The following is a 21,068-nucleotide window of genomic DNA, read 5'->3' as shown; positions in this document are numbered from 1 at the left end:
GCAGTTCAAGACCAGCCTGGCCAACATGGTGAAACCCTGTCTCTACTAAAAATACAAAAATTAGCCAGGCGTGATGACAGGTGCCTGTAATCCTAGCTACTTGGGAGGCTGAAACAGGAGAATCACTTGAACCCAGGAGGCGGAGGTTGCAGTGAGCCGAGATCATGCCATTGGACTCCAGCCTCGGTGACAGAGTGAGACTCCATCTCAAAAAAAAAAAAAAAAAAAAAAGAATCACTATCCCTGTGCCAGACAATAGAAGATTTTTAAGTGTATTCTCTTTTAATTCAACAGGAAAAAGCCACTAGGTCTGAGAACCACTGAGACTTGCCTAGCTCACAGGCTTGTTAGCTATTGCCAAGGTTCAGTGGGGGTGAGGGGAGTATACAATGAACAGTGTGCTGATGAGGTCAAGGAATCTTGATAGGCTGTGTGTTTGCGTATCCCCCCCAACTTAAGCTCTGCTTTTGCAAAGACAGAGGGAAATACATATTTCACAAAATAGAAACATTCAGTTTTAGCTCTAAGTCTTGTACTAGCTTTTGCTTACTGGGATCCCACTTTATGTACATCAGTGATTCCAATCCTCATCACATGCTGTAATCATCTGGGAAGCTTTTACAAGCCCTGGGCTGCACCCCGGAGACTTGGATGTAGTAATAATTGGTAGCGTATTCTAATAGGCAGCCAGGATTGTGAACCACCAGTGTGGGCCAGTTTGATGTTCAAGTGGACAGTGCCATCTCTACCATTAGGAATGAGTACTCATTATGTTGGAACTGGCAGCTTGAGTAGTCTCTGTATGTATCTCCATAAAGACATAGCTCAGACATTGTCTTTCTTCTCTCTGAATTTTTGTTTGAACATTTGAATTACTCCTGGTTCCAATGAACCTAGAATTGGGAGCTGAGAGTGTATTTGTAGAATAAACATCCCAGTGCTCATTTTTACAAACAATACCTTATTCTTTCCTTCTATTATTGCCATGCGCTGAGTGATGCTCTCAATTCTGTTTCCTATGTTGCTGTCAGGATCCAGGATAAAGGACTCTTCATTATTGGAACAAAAGTCACACCTATTAAAAAAAAAAGTTATCACAATGTGGCTTTACAGCATGGTTCAGTCAATGCGGAGAGAGGTGAAATGAAAACTTGGTGTAAGTCCTCAGATAACAAAGTCACAAATTTTATGTGTGAGTCTTCTTTTCCTTAGGTTTTTTCCTATATTCATCCTCAAAACTTAAAAATAGCAAATATATTTGGCTGATACTTGAAAAAAACCTCACACTAGTGTGTCACCATATATCCTTGTTCTAAATGTTAATATTAAGTAAAATGCATAAATTTTAAAATTTAATAGCTAGATTTTAGTTTTAGTGGAAGTAACATTCATATACGGGAAAATGAAGTTATGTTAATGAATAAAACATCAAGGAAATCATACCATTTTATATCTATAAAAAGCTGGCTTTTAATCAGAATATGCAGTTGGATGGCTAATTTTTTCCAGGGCTAATTAAGTGCATATGGACATAAACATCATGAAACAGTTATTAAATTCAGTCTATCTCTGCTCGAGTTTTGGGGAACTGTTCAAGCTCTCAGGCCTCAAGTGTTTAATTATAAAATAAAGGCGTTGATGTTATTTATCTTTGAGGTCCATGAATTCTCTCTCTCTGTTTTAAACATTTCACCATTTTGCGTTCTGATTTTCTGGACTAGAATTTTTTTGAGCAGAAAACTTGCTGGTCTCTAATTTGTACATGTCTTGGGCAGATTCTGCAGATTTTTTAAACCAAGAGGAATTTTATTATTATTATTATTATTATTATTATTATTACTAGAGAGAGGGTCTCACTCTGTCACCTAGTCAAGTGTGTAGTGGTGCAATCATAGGTCACTGCAGCTTCGAACCTCTGGGTTCAAGCAATCCTGCCGCGTCAGCCTGTACCTGGGATTATAGGCTAAATGAAATTTTCAAGCTTCATTTCCAGAAAAAAATGAGTGGTTCATCTTAAGTAGCCAAGAGCAGGAATGACTTATGTGAGAGGAAAATGGGAGGTGAAAGTCAGTGAGAAAAAGGGGAAGACAGAAGGGAATGTAATCAGAAAAACGTTCTGTTACAACTCCTCTCTGGTCCTTGGGCTGAGAAGGAACTCCAGAGTGTTAAACTACCGCATGTGCATCTGCAGGGGTACTTGCCCTGTAACGTCCTCCTGCAGAGTACTCACCACCTTTTAAGTGCTGACTTAATGGTTCTGAGTCCCCACTGGGCCGACAGCTACAGGACAGGGGACAAATCAACATATTCACTCTGTCCCCATAGCAGGGCAGGGCCTGAGCATGCCGTCAGCACCCCATAAACATTTGCACACATGCAGATAGGCACAAGGTACCGGCATGTTGTTTTTGCTAAGAGTTTCTACTTGTTTTAATTGTTTGTCATTATCGAACATACCGAGAAATAGAGAGAATAGGGTGATATATCCCCATACGCCCGTCACCCAGATTTCACAGTTGTCAAGATTTTGTCATATTGGCTTCATCTATCCCTTCTTTTTTTTCTTCTGTGTTTTATTTATTTATTTATTTTTAAACTTTCTAGCCTGGCCAAATGAAGGATTTCTGTATTTAAAACAAATCTCAGACATCTTGTCATTTTAGCCCTATGTACTTCAGTGGGTCTCTCTAAAAAATGAGCAAATTTTTCCAATATAACCACAACGCTACTTTTACACCTAAGAGAATTAGCAATAATTCCATGGTGGTGTTTGCACCTAAACCATGTATCAGATTTCCCCAAATGTTTTTAAAGATGTCTTTACAGTTAGATTACAAGATTTAAAATTTGAAAATAATGAATAAAAGGTGACCGTTCCTCAAGGAATTTCTGCAGTTTTTACCCAGTATCATCCTTATAATAATCATCAGGTAAAATAAATGAACATTTTAATACTTATTGATAAGTAGAATAAACTGAGCCAAAGAGAAATTATATACTTTCTCCTTTATTAGAAACATTTTAATGACAAAGTTTAAAAGTCATTATATTAGAGTCACTTTGCCCTATTTTTTCTTTATCCATATTCTCCATTTTCTAGACTATAACATCCTACCTTAATTTCATGTTAGTCTTGCTGTCTTTCAAACACTCATAGTGCAGTACTTATATACATGAGTATATACAATGTGCACATATACACGTGTGTATACCTAGATTAGACATGTGCATATGTACTTGGGATTGTGACATCAAACAGCTAAAGTTCTCTTGCATCTGGAAGACAAGTTTTCAGATTTTATTCCTTTTCCCCCAAAGCAAGGAAAAAGATCAGGGAGTCCTGAGTCAAAGATCTTAATTTCATACTCCTGGGTTTTAGGAAATGCAAAGAAATATGTTAGAGTAAAGCAAGCCTGGGTGTTTCTCAAGGGAAATACAGTCTGCTATCTGAGTTCACTTGGGGCTGTTGACCTCTACACCCCACACCTCCCCCATCCCACACCCATGACTCTGAGGGCAGTTACTAAGGGCACAAACCTTAGTATGGAAACTATAGGCCAGACTTATTGCCAGCTCTTCCACATAAAAAGGACAGATTCTGTGGCTATTTTCTAATTTAGGGGCTGTTATTTTCCCTCTTTGTAATTGGGGCTATAAAATAGAATGTCATTTAGAAGCCTTACTATATAACAGCACTTGAAAAGAGATTTAGGGGAGGGGAATGTGCCTAAGCCTTAAGAATACATCAAGCTCTTAAGGAAGTAGATTGTGCCATGTTTGAAGATGCAAAGATAATCACTGTGCTGGGAACTGTCTTGAGGGGGGAGGAAGCCGAACAACAAGAGGAAAGCAGCGTTCGCTCCTGATTTCGCACAGGAAGTCCACAGCACCTCCTGCCAAAGCGAGATAAGAAAGCTCCCATGCACTATTCTGGACAAGGCCACTGTTATCAGCCTCAGCTCGGCGCTGTCCTCTCTTTGCTCCAAGCCTCGGTCCCTTTCCTAATGAGCTATAGGACTCCTACCTCCATTTGCATACAGCATGCCAAGTACAATGGCAGGGAGGTATTTATAACCCCTGAAAAAAAAACAAAAAAAGTATGGGCTAAGAGTGTACTCCATGTCATCTCTGCTGATTGCTCTGGACCTGAAACAACTTAGTTTCGGACTAGAGATTGATATAAATAAATTAAAAGAAAGCAACCAATTATGTTTCCAACACATGGAGCTAGGACCTCATGTGTGATATGTCAGCCTTCTACATTCCAAGTAGGAGCCATCTGTGGAACTCCCCATCTGGTCTAAGTTACTAGTCTTCTTCTCTTGACACATTATGGGAAACCGCCACCCTCTACATATGCAGATGACACTACTGACCTACATGCTTTGGGCTGATTTTCTTGTAATAGTGATGAATTTGCCTTATTCCCACCACACTCAAAAACATTTGGCTTCTCTGTGACCAAAGACAGATGAAGGCAGTCTGGGGCCACAGAAAAAGGCAAAACCAACAGAGAGGTCAAACCTACAATCTTTCTTTCTTCCTTTTTTTTTTCCTTTCTTTCACCCAGGCTGGAGCGTGGTGGAACAATCTTGGTTCATTGCAGCCTTGACCTCCTGGGCTCAACTGGTCCTCCAACCTCAGCCTTCTGAGTAGCTGGGACTACATGTGTGTGCCATCATGCCAGGATAATTTTTGTATTTTTAGTGGAGATGGGGTTTCACCATGTTGCCCAGGCTGATCTTGAACTCCTGGGCTCAAGCAATCTGCCTGCCTCAGCCTCCCGAGGTACTGGGATTACAGGTGTGAGCCAATGTGCCTGGTCAAACCTATAGTCTTGACAGTATGACTGCTGGCAGAATTTGTACTCAGTTCTGGCTCATTTCAGAACCTGTGCACTTGACCCCAACACCATATGTAACATGATACCCATGTACTACCATCATATGACAAGAAATTATTATGCTTCAGTACTTCTTGGATATAGTAAGAAAAGACATCTCAAATATTCACTATACAAACACCATTACTACGTTGAGGATTCCATGTCTTTTTTTTTTTTTTAGCTCCTTTTGCATAACATGGTCAGTCTCCTTCCAAAATTTGCTAAACATCTCTCATCTTACACAATCAAAATATGCTGAATGACCAGTGCATGCACAGTCTGCAATTACAGTTTATATTACAGTTTCTATGAGAGCTCACTTTGTCACCCTGCAGTTCCTAAATTCAAGACAGGTTTCATTTACCTTTTCAAATCCAACACTCACGAAACGTAATACACAATGCACACCCAAAGGTACCCCTTTGTTCACCTGTGCTTTTTCTTAATTGCTGGTTTTTAACAATTCTTCATTTTTTTAGATTTTCTTCATTCCTCCTGCCTTCCTCTCCCCTCCCCCTACTTAAAGCTCAGAGCCAGTACTTTCTTTCCTTAGGAGGACAGACCGTCACATCTGGTGGAATCAGAAGGGAAAGCCCAGCTGGGTGAGCGTTAGCTGTGATAGTAAGTACTTGGGTTTTCTTTGAAGTGGTTCTCTTGTGAGAAAACGATCAATTCTCTTGGAGAATTGGGTGGGATGGTTCAACACTTCATTTAGCCTTTCTAGAAACTGTCCATCTGTTTAGTGCCTGTTATGGTACCCAAGACTCCTGTAGCAATCCAGTATAAAATTCTCATTTCATAAATGATTTTCTGCCAGTTTAATAACCACATTGATTCTAGAAGGTCTGCTCTACAGCCTTACTCTTAAGACACACAGATTTGTTTTTAAAAAGGATCCTCTTTCAATAAATGATATTAAGCTGGCGTTTCAAATCTCTGTTGTGCTCATATCTGATTCTTGGCTGCTTGGAGGGAAACAAGTTTTGTGAGCTGCTACTATGTGCTACTAAAGCTTGGGCTAGAAGCAATACACATTTTGCCTCAATTAGTTCTCACAGTCACCCTATGAAGCAGGTATTATGATCCTTATTTCGTAAATCCTTTTATCCATAAGGAGACTGAGACTCTGAAAAATCAAATGCTTTGCTCAAGTTCACAGGGAAAGGAGCAGAATTAGAATCAGAACCCAGACTCTCCTCTTTTCACCATCCCAGAGCTCTGTCCATCATGTAGGGTGACTTCTGATCCCAAGAAACCTCCCCAAACCTTTCCCACCATGGGGGAAGTCCGGCTCAGAGTCACCTGTTACAGAGGAAAACTCGGGGGGGGCCTCTAAATTCAAACCAGCACAAAGTCAGACACTAGCAGAATTAAATTTTTGTTTTTAAGAGGGAGAAAGAAGATGTACCTGTCTATTGGTGGACAAAGACAGGGGAAAGGGGCAGAAGACTACTTTATAGTTACATTTTTGGCATAAATTCTAGTTTGTTTTGGTCATGAACATGCTTTGATGGTGAAATTATAGGAACTCTTTGCCTTCTACTGGCTGATACATTTTATCATTAAAAAAAAATCCGGCCAGGCGTGGTGACTCACACCTGTAAAGCACTTTGGGAGGCCAAGGTGGGTGGATCACCTGAGACTGGGAGTTCGAGACCAGCCTGACCAACATGGAGAAACCCTGTCTCTACTAAAAACACAAAAATTAGCCAGGCATGGTGGCCTGTAATCCAGCTACTGGGGAGGCGGAGGCAGGAGAATCGCTTGAACCTGGGAGGTGGAGTTTGTGGTGAGCCGAGATCGCACCATTGCATTCCAGCCTGGTCAACAAGAGCGAAACTCCGTCTCAAAAAAATAAAATAAAAAAATAAAAAAACTTACAACAAAATAAAACCATCCAATATTTATCACAATTTTTTTCTCTCCTTGGTAACTTACTTTTGTCTGCATGATCAAGGAGCATGTTCTGGGATGAAGCTGGCCTGTTTTATTACAAACTCCAATACTAGAATGAGTGTCCCGGGGACAGGGGTGTGGGTGAATGGTGATTTGAGTACCCAACACCCAGTGGCTGCCTATTTGAGACAGAACCATTGTCTGGGAATGAATGTTTATATAAATATATAATGAAAGCACATTTAATTTGGCAACAAAGAGGGTCTAGAAAGTTCTATGAAGTCTCAAGACAGTAATCTCCCTCTCCTTTTTTTTTTTGGATGATGAAATCTGAGGACTTGTGTGAACTCTGCTTATCTGTTTAATGAGATTTTACTGCACGTGCTAACTGTGATTAGAATCTGTTTGTAAAGAATACTGAATCATTTCAAGCTAGGAAACAAAAGGATAGAGGAGTAATGAAAAGCAAATTGAAGCTGTAAAATGTCTTTTAAAAAAATAGGAAGGAAAAAAAAAAGCTCATCTGGAACCCTGCCAGGGGGCACGACCAGGGCTGGCCTCCATTATGGCGGCCATCCTGTAGCAGGGCCTGATGTAAACATTCTTCTGCTACTGTGGGTGTGTGTCAAAACATTAGTGATTGTGTGTCTGAGCCATCAGATTAACAGAATCTGCAAACACTATCTTTTCCCCTCCTCTCTCTCTTTCTCTCTCTCTCTGTCCCTCTCTCCCTCTCTCTCTTTCTTTCTTTTTTGAGACAATGTCTCAGTGTGTCCCCCAGGCTGGAGTGCAGTGGTACCATCCTGGCTCACTGCAACCTCTGCCTCCCAGGTTCAAGAGACTCTTCTGCCTCAGCCTCCAGAGTAGCTGGGATTACAGGTGTGCACCACCATGTCTGGCTAATTTTGGTATTTTTAGTAGAGACAGGGTTTTGCCGTCTTGAGGTTGGTCTTGAACTCCTGACCTCAAGTGATCCACCCGCCTCGGCCTCCCAAAGTGCTGGGATTACAGGCGAGAGCCACCGCGGCCAGCCACGTTCTCTTAAAACAGATGAAACAATATAGGAGAGCGGATGCTGGCAGAAAAAGGCGTGGCATTGGAAGGAGTGTTTAGACAGAATGGTTCCTGCTCCTCTTGCTCCAGGAAAAGGGCCTGGGCCTTCAGGGTGGTCACAGGGTCAGGCTGAGGGGATCCTGGAGGAGTGACTTTCTTGTGCAGTGAGAGACCTTGTGACGCCTTGGAGCCCATACTGAAAATTACTTCTTGCCTCAATGGAGAAGGGGGAGCGGAGAAGAGTTTCGGGGGTTGTGGACTTGGGATCAGCTCCCTGGACAATGGTGGAGGGGATCCAGCGTCCTGGGCCACCTCTGTTTAGATAAGAGCTTTTCCGTGAGCGTCTTGGCTCACGCTGCTTCCTGCTCTCGAGGGCTCCGTGGTCCATTCACACTCAGAACATGGCCCTTCGTCCCAGCCTCTGCTTTTCCTTCCTCCTTGTTCCTTCTGCTGGCTTCTAGAGTGAGTGCCAGCAATCCCCGCCCTCCCAAGCCAGACACTCTCTCCCTCCCAGCTCCCCGCTCTCCTTCACACAGTCCAGGGCCAGGGGATCCTCACAGGCCCGTACCTGGGTAACTGAGAGGCTAAAAGAGTGGGTGCTTAACTTGGCTACACCCAGATAGGGGCCTCACAGAGGACACCTGTTTTGTTCATTCACTTTTCTTCTTACTGAAAGAATAGTCGGTGAGGAAGGGCGATTTGAGAAATAAGAAATCTTTAAGAAAAAATTAGGAGTGCCTACAAAAAATACCCTTTAACACATTCAAGAAGGAGGCTTAAAATAGTAGCTGCAGTTACTCAGTGGAGAACATTTTAAGCTATCATTATATTTTGTTCTCACGAAAAGGAAGAGAACAACTTACTTCTTATTTAGTGGTCAATACTGAAACATCCAGAAAGCTTTTGGGAGTGGAGGTAGGGAATCACAGGTTAGCATAAGGAACATAGATTTTAGAGCTAGTCAGACCTGAGTTGAAATCATGGTTTTATAACATTCCAGTTATGTAACTCTGGATGTCAAAAACCTGACTACAGGAATCGTAGTCACAGAAGATTGCTCGGAGAACTTAGCAGTCTTGTTGATTTCTTGTATCATTCTAAAATTTTGTCCTTAGATCACACCAGCCCACAAAATCACTTGTAATAAATTCTGCTTTGGTGCTATGGCACTGGCCAACATTGAGGGATGTTAGTTACCAGACCTGACACTCACTGTGGAAGAAGTGTGGTCAGGGAGTTTGCCTACTATTAGTGTCCCACAGCATATGAGAGAAGAAATCATTTCTCTTGGATCTCAGTTCTCTGAAAGGTATCTTACGAGCCCGTTCATCTTGCAAATGTTTGTTTCACTTCTCTTTCTTGCTCTTGACAACTGGAAAGTAAAGCCTGTGGGCCGTACCTCCATACTAGTCTTACCCATTTTTTCACTTCACCAAGGCTGCTTAGTTATGTATTGTCCTTTTTGTGAACTACCTCAAATTCTTTGGGAATGGATGTGTTCTTAGCATAACCAACTCAAACAAGCAATCCCAAGCTACCATGTCTTACTAGTTTTATTATAGGCACTAAAAACGCACACATAAGGGAAATAATTTAAATAAAGAATTGAAAGAAGATTGATTTGACATCAGCAAATATTAGGGTGATACTAAATGTGTAACACGCTTAGCACAGTGCCTGGCACACAGGAAACAAACCATTAATGTTAGTTGTCAGCTTATTATCTGATTTCATTGAGAGCTACTTATGTACACACCAGAACTATGTTTTATTCATCATTATAGCTTTGGTGCCTGGCCCAATTACCTGGGAAATAGTGGGTGAGCAACACTTGTCTTTTGCTCAGTTAACTCCCCGAAGAGAAGAGTGGGTCCTGCCAAAGAATGGCCAGATGAGATGTGGACCCAACCCCACATCAGATGTCAACCCTACCTCACATCAGATGTCAACCCTGCCATCTACACTTACCTCAAGTGTGCTGAAAAAGGCACTCTAGTGACTGTCAAATGACCTCACATGCACACCTGACCTAAGCACGATGTCACCAGCATCAGCACCTCTCCATTCACAATGATAAATATTAATGGATACATGGGATCTGCCAGGGCCCTGACGAACCTCAGCATAGCAGTGTCAGCACCTGACAAACCGATAGTCATGGACAGTTTCAACTCAGGCAAGGATGCTGACATGCAAAGCAGTGTCATCAAGTCTAATGGCAAATAGGAAACTGACTGGCAATGGCCTCCTCTTCTTGCCTATCTTCAAAGATAGGCAAAAATATTGGCTTGTCAATAACACCACCATGTTTGCCAGGCTCGGTGGCTTACGCCTGTAATCCCAGCACTTTGGGAGGCCAAGGCGGGCAGACCACCAGAGGTCGGGAGTTTGAGACCAGCCTGACCAACATGGAGAAACCCTGTCTCTACTAAAAAACAATAAAAAAATTAACTGGGCGTGGCGGTGCATGCCTGTAATCCCGGCTGCCCAGGAGGCTGAGGCAGGAGAATTGCTTGAACCCGGGAGGCGGAGGTTGCAGTGAGCCAAGATTGCGCCATTGCACTGCAGCCTGGGCAACAAGAGTGAAACGCCGTCTTAACAATAATAATAATAATAATAGCACCATTTTATTCAACTGAAACAGAATTTGCTCACTCTTATTTCATGTAAGATGTAAAATCACACCCCCTGCAAGAAGCAGATTATTTAATTCCTTCTGTTATTTAGAAACATATATGTTTATTGAAGAGACAAGTCAAAGTCATGGAAAAATATCAGAATACAATTGAGCACAGGCACGTAAAATGATAAGAGCCCATATACTACTATAGGCTGAACAAGACTTGAGTGATTGACCATTTGAATAGCTGAGGTAGAATTCACCAACGAGAGTAGCTCCTTGGATACTGTAACTCCTTTGATTTCCTAAATAATCTGAAACAGCCACCATTTCTGGTCCCATTCTGATTTCTTTGGAATAAACAGTCAGAGGACCTGTCCCAAGATGCAAATATATTTCCTGGGAGAACATTAACCTAATAGCATGGATCATCTTGTCAGGACATTAGTGTGTATATGATGCCACTTCAGAGGGAAGTGGCTTTGCAGTGGGCAGCCCTAGAGCTGCCTAAAAGTACTAGAAGTACCAGGTACCTTTCAGCAAACAAACTTAGCACTTGCAATGTGCCAGCCACTGTGCTAAGTACTTCACATCTATGATCACAATAACTCCTCACACAACCTTATGATGTCAGTACTGTCAACTCCATTTATAGATGAGGAAACCCAGACTCAGAGAGTTGGTTTATTTTGCCCCGAATCATACAGCCAGTGGATGCCAGTAGGTGGCAGAGCCAGGACTCAGGCAACAGAGCCCACGTCCTTAAACTCTAAACTATGTTGCATCTCTTGATGTCACCATACCGGTTTTCAGGATTGTGAGCTTTTGATGTCACCATACTGGTTTTCAGGATCGTGAGCTTTTGACTAAAAATGACTCATTTTAATGTCTAAGTAGTTGTGACACAACCAATCCTGGTAGTGACAAATGATACGCTTTCAATTGCCTGGTTGATGTCATGCTGGAAGGCTGCTCACTTACAGGCTCTTTGACATGTTGACCAGGACTAGTGTCCTAATAAGATACTCAAACTCTCTACCTGATCTGGAAAATGGTAATAATTCTAGCATTTGTCTTAGAGAAGTTCTGTGATAATTCAATGAGATGATGCATATAAAACACGTATCCAGCACTTAACATCCCATAAGTAAATGCTTAACTTAGCTATAAAGAAAATAAAAGTAGAGACCCCAGGCTATACAGCCTTTATCAGCCACCACCTTCTATTATATCTAGATGGTCTTTAAACACCAATTTTTGTTTTCCTCACACTACTTGTTCAAGGACTTTTTTCATACTGACAAGGGCTGATTTGTCAATAAGGTAGCAATCAGTGATCATCATATGTAATTTTCAGTGATCATGACAAGGCAAATGGAACATTAAAGACCTTAGAAATTGAATAATATGCACCCATGTAATGTTTTTTAAAAGGGTGAGTGAAAACCCAAGCCTTTGATTTTCAGGCATGGAGGGTAGAGTTTCTGAGATACAGTGCGCATACTGCAGGTTGAAGGAGTGCCACAGGTAGAAGACCACCAATAATGAGTCTGTGGAAGCCCATCAGCCTGGAAGGAGGGACAAAGTAGGTTTCTGGCCAATAGATAGCAGAACATCCAGGCACTAGCCACGTAGTGACTGCCTGGCTCAACCATTCAGCCTCCATTGAAAAAATTTCACATCAGATCCAAAATTACCTTTCCAATTTTGGTTTTTATTTTTTCTCAACCCAAATCTGATGAACCAATCACATTAATCTCTGGCAAGTTCTTTTCAACTTTCCAACCTGTTTGTATGCCTGTGTCACTGCATCACGACTTTGTCCCTCTCCCCTTCCATTTAACTTTCCAAGACCTACCCATCCTCTTTAGGGCCCAGATCCCACCTCCTCCTTGGTGCTGCCTCTAAACTGCAGCACTCACCATCTACCACTCATAGTTGACTTGTTTGGCCAGATTATAAGCACCTCCCATGGAGACTCAATACAGTGTTATGGTGGAAATAATAGTAAACAGGAATCAGAGACATGCATCTAGTCCCGAGCTTGCCATTAACTAGCTGTGAAATGAGACAACTATTTATCTTTGAGCCACAATTTCTCACCTATAAAACAATCTCTTTTTAAAAATTAAATCTTTAACATTCCTTAATTCCTTTTTTTTTTTTTTTTTTTGAGATGGGGTCTTGCTATGTTGCCCAGGACTCTTGGGTTCAAGCAGTCCTCCCGCATAGCTGGGATTACAAGAGCACGCCACTGTGCCTGGCTCAAATTCTTCAATTCTGAGTGAATTAATTATTTGCAGTGACTAGGTCAAGGCATGCCGAGGCTGAAATTAGCAGCCTCCATGTCCCCATTTCACTCCCTCATCAACTGTAAACCCTCATGTTTTCTCCTTCATTTTCTTTTGACCCCTCCTTTTCATCGCCTTTAATTGCTCTCCTGCCTAAATAGCCATGAGCTTTGTGAGGCCCACTGAGGGCTGAGTGCTTGCTGAATCCTAATTCAGAACATTAATTCTGAACAATAAATGAGAGAATGGGGCTTCCCTGCCCTGCAAGAGATCAAATACCACTGGATGGTGCGAAAGTCACAGAAAAGGACAATACAAATAGGGGAAAGCGCACACAATAAGCAAGTGCATTAACTGTGAGTTAGACTTGCCTCCCTCCTGAGGCTGGAGGCACTGCTCATCCCAGTGGAGTTTATCCTCCAGTTTCTACTCCCACCTGCAGATCTGGGGCCCAAACCAGCTGTAGGTCACCACCGGTGCCCGAAGATATCATGAAATTCGAGCCCAATTCACCAATCTGCTGCTCGCGTTTTTCTCCTTTCCTCTCCCATTCTCCGCTCAACTCTAACTCAACAGATGGGCCAGCTCTAACTCACTACAGACAAGGGCAAACCCCCCAGGTTAGGCAGGCGCCCTCCCAAACCTATTCCCTGCCGGCTTCGGCTCTTTCCTCTGGAAATCCACAGAGATCTCCTCTGAGGACTCCTATGGGACACCAGGGAAAAGTAACCTTCTGGAAGGCCAATGTATCTAGCCCCTTGACTTTTATTTATGTATTTATTTGAGACAAGGTCTCACTCTGTCTCCCAGGCTGGAGTTCAGTGACGACACTGCAGCCTCGACCTCCCAGGCTCAAGCCTTCCTCCCGTCTCAGCCTCCTGAGTAGCTGGAACCATAGACGCGTGTCACCATGCCCAGCTAATTTTTTTATTTTTATTTTTTTGTAGAGATGGGGCCTCTCTATGTTGCCCAGACTGGTCTCCAACTCCTGGGCTCAACTGATCCTCTCACCTCAGCCTCCCAAGCGCTGGGATTATAGTCATGAGCCACTGTACCCAGCCCTCCCTCTTTATACCATCATCTGAAAACACCTGAGAAATGACTCCCTGAGCTTCAGTTTTACTTATGGGAAAAGAGGGGAAGTAATCACCATTCCGTGGAACTGTTGTACAGATTACAGATAATGTGTGTAAAGGGATGAACATGGCTTTTGGCACCAAAGATGACTTATTGATTAAGTCTATCACAGCTATTATAATGAGGTAGACCATTGCATTCAAGGTGGCAAAACGTCCTAGGAGGCTTCTAGAAAAAGTATGGGGAAACAAGGGCTAGTGATTAGAAGTTCATTATAAGGCACCGTCAGGGCCAGAGTCTAAATCCATCACGCCCTTTCCATCTTCTCAATCCAACAGGTTCTGCTTTGTCACCTAAAAGGACACTGATTTTACATTAAAGTTACCTAGATACCATATTTTAAGGAAAAAATCTACCAAGTCAGTGAAGATACACTAAAATGTAGATGCCCAGGCAGAGGTGCATGTTTTATAAGTGATTTGTTCTACTTATCCATCACCTAAAGATCTTGTGTCAGGACATCAGTTTCTAGATTCAATAATAAAAATGCTCATTCAATCTATGAATTTGGCCAAAGAAAATCTGAAAGATTCTGCCAGTCTTCTTAAGGAATCTTCCCAAATTGTGTGTCACTATCTTCTGGTAACCTGAGAAGCTACACTGAATCTTGCTGGAAAGATCACTATAAAAACCATCCAGTGGCCGGGCGCGGTGGCTCACGCCTGTAATCCCAGCACTTTGGGAGGCCGAGGCGGGCGTATCACGAGGTCGGGGATCGAGACCATTCTTGCTAACACAGTGAAACCCCGTCTCTACTAAAAATACAAAAAATTAGCCAGGTGTCGTGGCACGCGCCTGTAGTCCCAGCTACTTGGGAGGCTGAGGCAGGAGAATCACTTGAACCCAGGAGGCGGAGGTTGCAGTGAGCCGACATCGCACCACTGCACTTCAGCCTGGGCGACAGAGCAAGACTCCATTTCAAAAACAAAAAAAACCAAAAAAAACCATCCCGCATAGATTTCCTGTGACTCAGCCTTTTGGTTTAATTTAAAACACATAATGAAATGTTTGATAGCAATTACAGGAGACAGTTAACTCATTAGAAACAATTATTTGTCAGACTCACTGTATTACTAAGAAGACTGGGAAAAGGAGGAAAATCTCACAAAGCATAGAAAAGTGGCAAAGGGGCCTTGGGTAAATGAACTCATGCTCTGTTCTCAGGACTTTGTATGAAATATTAATCAGGGCTGTTGTTTGAACATTCACATTGAGCAGCATGTACTTCCTTGTCCAGTAATTAATTATATAACAGAATGCAAGAAGTTTCTCATTAGTAAGTGAACATTCACTTTTGGCTTGTGATGAAAGCCTCCTGTATAAGATGGCCAGTTTTATTTGGCTGTTTGTTCACGCTCAAAGTCCTGCTAAAGTGGTCTTTGGTCAAGTGGTCTTCTTTAAAGTACTCATTTTGATTCAAGGTTTTGTTTGTGGCAAATTAAAATTCTCTGTAGCGTGGCTGAATTGAGGCTGCATACCCAGGCACACACTGTATAGAATGTATGTTGAGACACATGGATGGATACAAATTGTATGTATACTTAGGAAGAATGTGATCAATATTTAAACATGAGGTATGTGACCGTATTTCCACAAGAAGAGGTCTTGAATTACAGCTTCCCTCAGACATCTGACCTACATTTTGCCCCAGGAAATGTTGACTTTTCAATCTTTATATTGTTAAAACTTTCATTGTGTAGATGTAAAATAAAATATAGGACATAAAACTGTTACAGCATAAAAATAATAGACATTCATGTTGGCAGTCAATTAAATTTGGGTCTTTGAGTACATTTCTAATTAACTACCATTAACAATTGTCTTGTTTCTGTCCTGTTAATTTTACATACCCCACTGATGCACCAAACTATGTTTCCCCCAAATGATCTATCCCTAACACATCCCTAATGACTCAGGCCCTCCTTTCTTTGCCAATTTGCTGACGTAAACAATAGAGAAATGCAATTAGGCAAGCCCCTCTCAGAAGCCCTTCTCAGAGTTCCTAGATGCCTCTGCTTTTCTGATATTGTAGGCCACCCCACCCCCCCATCCCCAGATGGAAGGCAGTAAACCACCCTTACTCTTAGAGTGGTCAGCTTTATCTTGACACCATCCACCCCACCCCCGACAGTACTCTACTGCTGGGGCACACGAAGAGTGTTTCAGACATGGGACGTCACATTGTCACTGAGAATGGCGGTAAACATTATTTTCTAGTTAACTTCTAAAGCATGTGATTAGTTTAGACTCCAGTCCTGACCTACTTTAGAGTTTTGCAAGTAGTTCCTTGAGAGTCCATGTATGTCTAATAGATTTTTCTTAGAAAACCCACCGTTTTGTCTAAGAAAGTCAAAAGAATAATGTTCTCCCTCAACCTTCCATGAGTTGAGAACCCAACATTTTTCACACCCTGAAGAGACCCATTGGCAAAATACCAAATAAAGCAGGCAAAGCTTTAGAGCTAACTGGGCAGAGAATGAGAATGCCTTCATTTGTATGGGCTGGACTGAGGCTGGCAAGGTGGTCCAGGTTGGCACTGCAGAAAACACGGCTTGGCCCCAGTGGTGGAGGAGCTGCAGCACCATCTTTTTTTTTCCTTACTGGGCCCTTATTAACATCATAATCATGGAGTCAGTTCTGTGTCACAGAGTTTGTACCTCCATTTAAGACTTTTCTGACAGCCATTCTACTTTCATAAGTTGAAATTTTCTATTAATTTGTCACCGATCCTCAGAGTTAATGGTCAAATTGCCTTACAGTTCATAAGGAACAGAAGGAAACATCAGTGTGCAGCCACTGGGAAATACTTTCAAGCCTTTTTGAAGGAAGAAAATATAATTTACAGTGGTTTTCTAAGTTAACTCATTCATAGCTGTGTATGATAGGAAAGGGGAAGCACAGCCATTGCCATTTACAGAAGGGGAAATAGAAACACAGATTAATGAACTGGCCAAGATCACACAGAAGTCAGGGACTGTGCCAAGAATAGGACTTGCTTCCTTCATTCCTAATTCTCTATCTTTGGGAGGATGCAGTAGATATTTTACAGGTACATATATAGATCCAATAAGTAATCACCAACTATGCTTAATCTTGTATAATGCAAACATAAATGCTAAAGATAAGTGGTATTTATCTTTATGTTTTACACATGGTTGGTGCCTAATAAATATTTGTGTGATGAGCAGATGGTTGACAGTATATTTAGATTGAATATCAGTGACATGCCAAGTTGCTTTGTAATATGTCAGTAATATTAATGCAATGTAGATAGAAATGTTTCTCTACATATTTTGAGTAGTTATCACAGATAGCTTATAAAGAAAATGAGATTGTTCACAAAGAACCCAATGTTACCTAAGTTTTTTTTTTTTTCCATTAGAGGGGAATAACACAGTATGTGGTACAACTCTGTCTATTATAATCAATCAGTGTTACTTCTTCCTTTGAAATTACAATTTGTGATAGATAGGGAGAGAGATCTAAGATCTAAAGAATGTATGCTCTCAAAACAAAACTGCAGTAATCAAAGGCTGCAGGCATTGAACCTCCCTAGAGTGAAGACCCAAACACATTCAACATTTTAGAAACAGATCTTAGTTTTAGAAAGAAGAAAAGACAATCCAGAAACAACCAGGTGGACTCTGGACACCCATGGAGGAGGTGATCAGAGCTCATGAGAGTACCAGGAAGAAATTGAGCAGAAGCCCCCCACCATCCCCTGTTTGTGGGGAACAGATGAGCGCAAAGACCCACTCAGGCCACACAGTCAGCTACCCGAGGGTCTCCTTGGTATTCAAGCACACATAAAGAAAAGTAGCCTTCCAACATCTTAGATTCTTCCTGAGAAAATAGTGATCTGCAGTACACACTGATTATGCCAAGACTGTCCTTGCTCCATCCTCTCCTTGGTTCCTCAAATCCACACTTTCCATTCCCCAGAGAAAGTCCCCTTCCCTCCAGTCCTGTATTACTATTGTTCCTTTAGAAACCAACCAACCTCCTTGCCATGGACAATCTTATCTAAATAGTATCTCCTGTGAGGCTGCATCAGTACTGTGGCAGAGTTCACAGAGGACTGTAAGATCAAGCGGAGCTCAGTCCACAGGGGGTTTACTAGTACTACTTAGTTGTTCAAAATGCAGGGGGAACGTGAAGTTCTGGAGATCAAAAGTGGACTGGTCCAGCAGGCATCAGCTCCCCTACACGCCCACTCAGCCCACCCCAGCCTCAGCCAACCCACAGGGCAGAACCACTTCCTCTCATGACGGGAAAACAATGAATGGGGCAGGCCACATGAACTGGGAGAATTACTTCATTCCCTCATGACACCCTTCCATTTACTCTTCCTTTTACTTTTGCCTAACTCTTCTGTAGTTCCTTAATTTTCTTCTTCTGAAAAGTCATATTTTCCTCAATTCCACAGCCACCCTCCACCCTAGACCTACTAAATTACTATTTTTAAAGCACAACAAAACTGTATTTTACATTCCATAATTTACATTCATTTCTCAGAAATGTTTGGTAAAACTGCTAACTGTTGTGAAACTAGCTCTATAGTAGGCAGAAATATCCTTTCAAGTTCATTAAAGGTTCTTGGGTCTTATTTAAAGAAATGTACCCCAATGCTAGCAATGATTACAACCTTGAAAATCTGTGGCACTCTGTAACTTTCTAAATACATTACCTCATTCGATCCTCATAGTCTTTCTATGAAGTGTGTTTCATTATCTTTATTTTATATGAGCAGAGGCTGTAAACTACAGATATGTGGAAGGCACTATATGCTTAACATCCTTAGGATGCTCTCTGGCTTTTTGCTGAGACTCATGGGAGCAGATTTAGGAATATCTATTTAGAAGTCTACCAGTTGACTGAGGATGAGAAAAATAAAATATTCCATCTCATTCAGTGTTGATGACTTATTTTGGTGTTATTAATATTCAAAAGAAATATCGTAGTTTTCTTATCATTTTTCCTTTCTTTCTTTTTCTTTTTTTTTTCTGAGATGGAGTTTTGTTCTTGTTGCCCAGGCTGGAGAGAAGTGGTGCAGTATCAGCTCACTGCAACCTCCACCTCCCAGGTTCAAGCAATTGTCCTGCCTCAGCCTCCCAAGTAGCTGGAATTATAGGTGCCCGCCCCTACGCCCAGCTAATTTTTGTATTTTAAGTAGAGACGAGGTTTCACTATGTTGCCCAGGCTGGTCTCAAACTTCTGACCTCAGGTGATCCTTCCGCCTTGGCCTCCCAAGGTGTTGGGATTACAGGCATGAGCCACTGCACCTGGTCCCATTTTCCTTTTTTTAATGCAAAAAAAACTGAAAAGGGGAAGATTCTGCTTTATTTCTTCTTGGTTCATTTCCTGTTTGAGTTTCAAAGTAATCATCCTTTCCTTCCTCTCTTTTATTCCTCATGTTTTATAAGAACAAATTCTAGGCAAAACGAAAACCACAATATTACTCAGTTAAAACTTTGCTCGCTTTCGTAAAACATTTTGCCACTTTTTTTTTTAAAGCGTGACATTTTTAGTTGAACTGTCAGTAGTTATAAAATAGCTTAATATATTTAAATATTTATTAGACTCTAGGAAACTAAACAATTTGAGTTAGGTCTGAACCTCTTTCTATATTAGATACATTAACTGTCTGGCCATATTAAACCAATTAATAGTTTTGAGTTCCTTAAACAATTACATTCTGCCCTCAAACTGAACAAATGCTTTGGCCAGGGGTATATAGAGATACGCCTTTTCACTAGAGCCTAAAATTTAAATGCCAGGAATTATTCTACATATTTGAGAGTAATGTGCATATATTAGTCACTCAATCTCTTTTGATGATTATGTATAGACACCAGTATGCAAATATGTTACCATATCACTCAAACTAAGTGCAATAGAGCATTTCTTACTCATGTGTTACTAAAATTCCTGTCTACAACTGAATCTGAGTTAATCTAAGTATATACAAATATATTTATATAAAGACATATTTGAGAACTTTTGGTAATTAAAGAGGGCTTCATTTATCTGTAAATTTTAGCTTCATCTCTCTGACAGGGTGAAAGAGTGGTTCTGTTTATTTTCTAGTGTACAAAGTTTCTACGTATATTTTTGAAACATTTCTAGTTAACTGTACTGATTTAACCACCAAGCACCAAATTAGTACCTGCTGACTAATGTACATCAAGTTCTCATTCTTGTACATCAAAGATGTGTACATTTTTGGCAGATACTTTCAAGCAGCAACATATTAAAGAAATAAAGCATATGCAACCTTAAACTTTCATTTCTGATCAGTCTTGTAAGTAGTGAAAAAAAAAATGCCTTTAACAGAGAATAATTCAAATGGCCAACAAACATTTAAGGTAATGCTCTGAGTCTTGAGACCACTCTGAAAGGAAGAAGACATCTTTTCAGGCCTTGGCAAACTTACTCCATAACAAAGAAGAAAGATCCCATATACCACAAAGAAATTGGAAAGAAAGCTAATGTTTACAAAGTTCCATTCGAGCTGGCCTCATTCTCCAAACCACATTTTATCAGCATCACTTAAACCCAAATTTATAATATTATGTTCTATCACTCATAATTGTTATTTTCTAACATAGTTACTAGTTCTAATCCTAGATAGAACAGAAATTTTAGATTTAATATTGCCAAAATAAAATGTAAATACATTTAGAAAAGGCTCTGTTATTCCAGAAAAATTCAACTCTACATTTTTATCCAAATCAAATAGCTTCAATTATTTAGTTATTTTTTGATTTATTTGCATGTTAGGTTGGCACATATGTCAAGACCCTAAGAGGATGGGTCCATTAATATTGATGCATACCCCAAATTTGCAAAATAGTGTAGAATTTCAGTAGATCTCACTGTCTTTTGCGTTAAACATTCACAGTGGTAAAGAAGATATTTAAGATTTTTAAGTCCTTTATATTTCTATTATTAGAAAATGACAGTCAAATGAGAAATTAGATGTGTGGAAATAGCTACTTTCCAGGAATTTCATAACTCACCAGTAACTTCCCACTCTGAGAGTAACACACCCTAAGCAAAACGAGTTGGAATTGTGGGAATAATCTAGAAAATCAAATAGCCACTTCTATCTGTTTACATTAGAATTATGCTTTGTTTACTTTTCCTATCAGTTTTTTTTTTTTTTTTTTTTTTTTTTTTTTTTTTT

General features: G+C 40.9%; 1 protein-coding gene across 3 annotated transcripts in view; it reads right to left on the bottom strand.

Annotated features, from left to right (window-relative positions):
- The window catches only part of FLT1 (fms related receptor tyrosine kinase 1), a 200,486-nt gene that overhangs the window by 105,628 nt on the left and 73,790 nt on the right, over nucleotides 1–21,068 (bottom strand). For all 3 annotated transcript variants that reach the window (XM_017848484.1, XM_017848485.1, XM_017848483.1), the window contains exon 11: nucleotides 961–1,075. In XM_017848484.1, the coding sequence (XP_017703973.1) occupies nucleotides 961–1,075 (115 nt within the window). The remainder of the gene's footprint in view (nucleotides 1–960; nucleotides 1,076–21,068) is intronic.

The sequence above is a fragment of the Rhinopithecus bieti genome, unplaced genomic scaffold (assembly GCF_001698545.2).
Source record: "Rhinopithecus bieti isolate Rb0 unplaced genomic scaffold, ASM169854v2 scaffold_28547, whole genome shotgun sequence".
Lineage (NCBI taxonomy): Eukaryota > Metazoa > Chordata > Mammalia > Primates > Cercopithecidae > Rhinopithecus > Rhinopithecus bieti.
The sequence above is the reverse complement of the archived record's forward strand: the minus strand, read 5'-3'. Positions and strand labels throughout refer to the sequence as shown.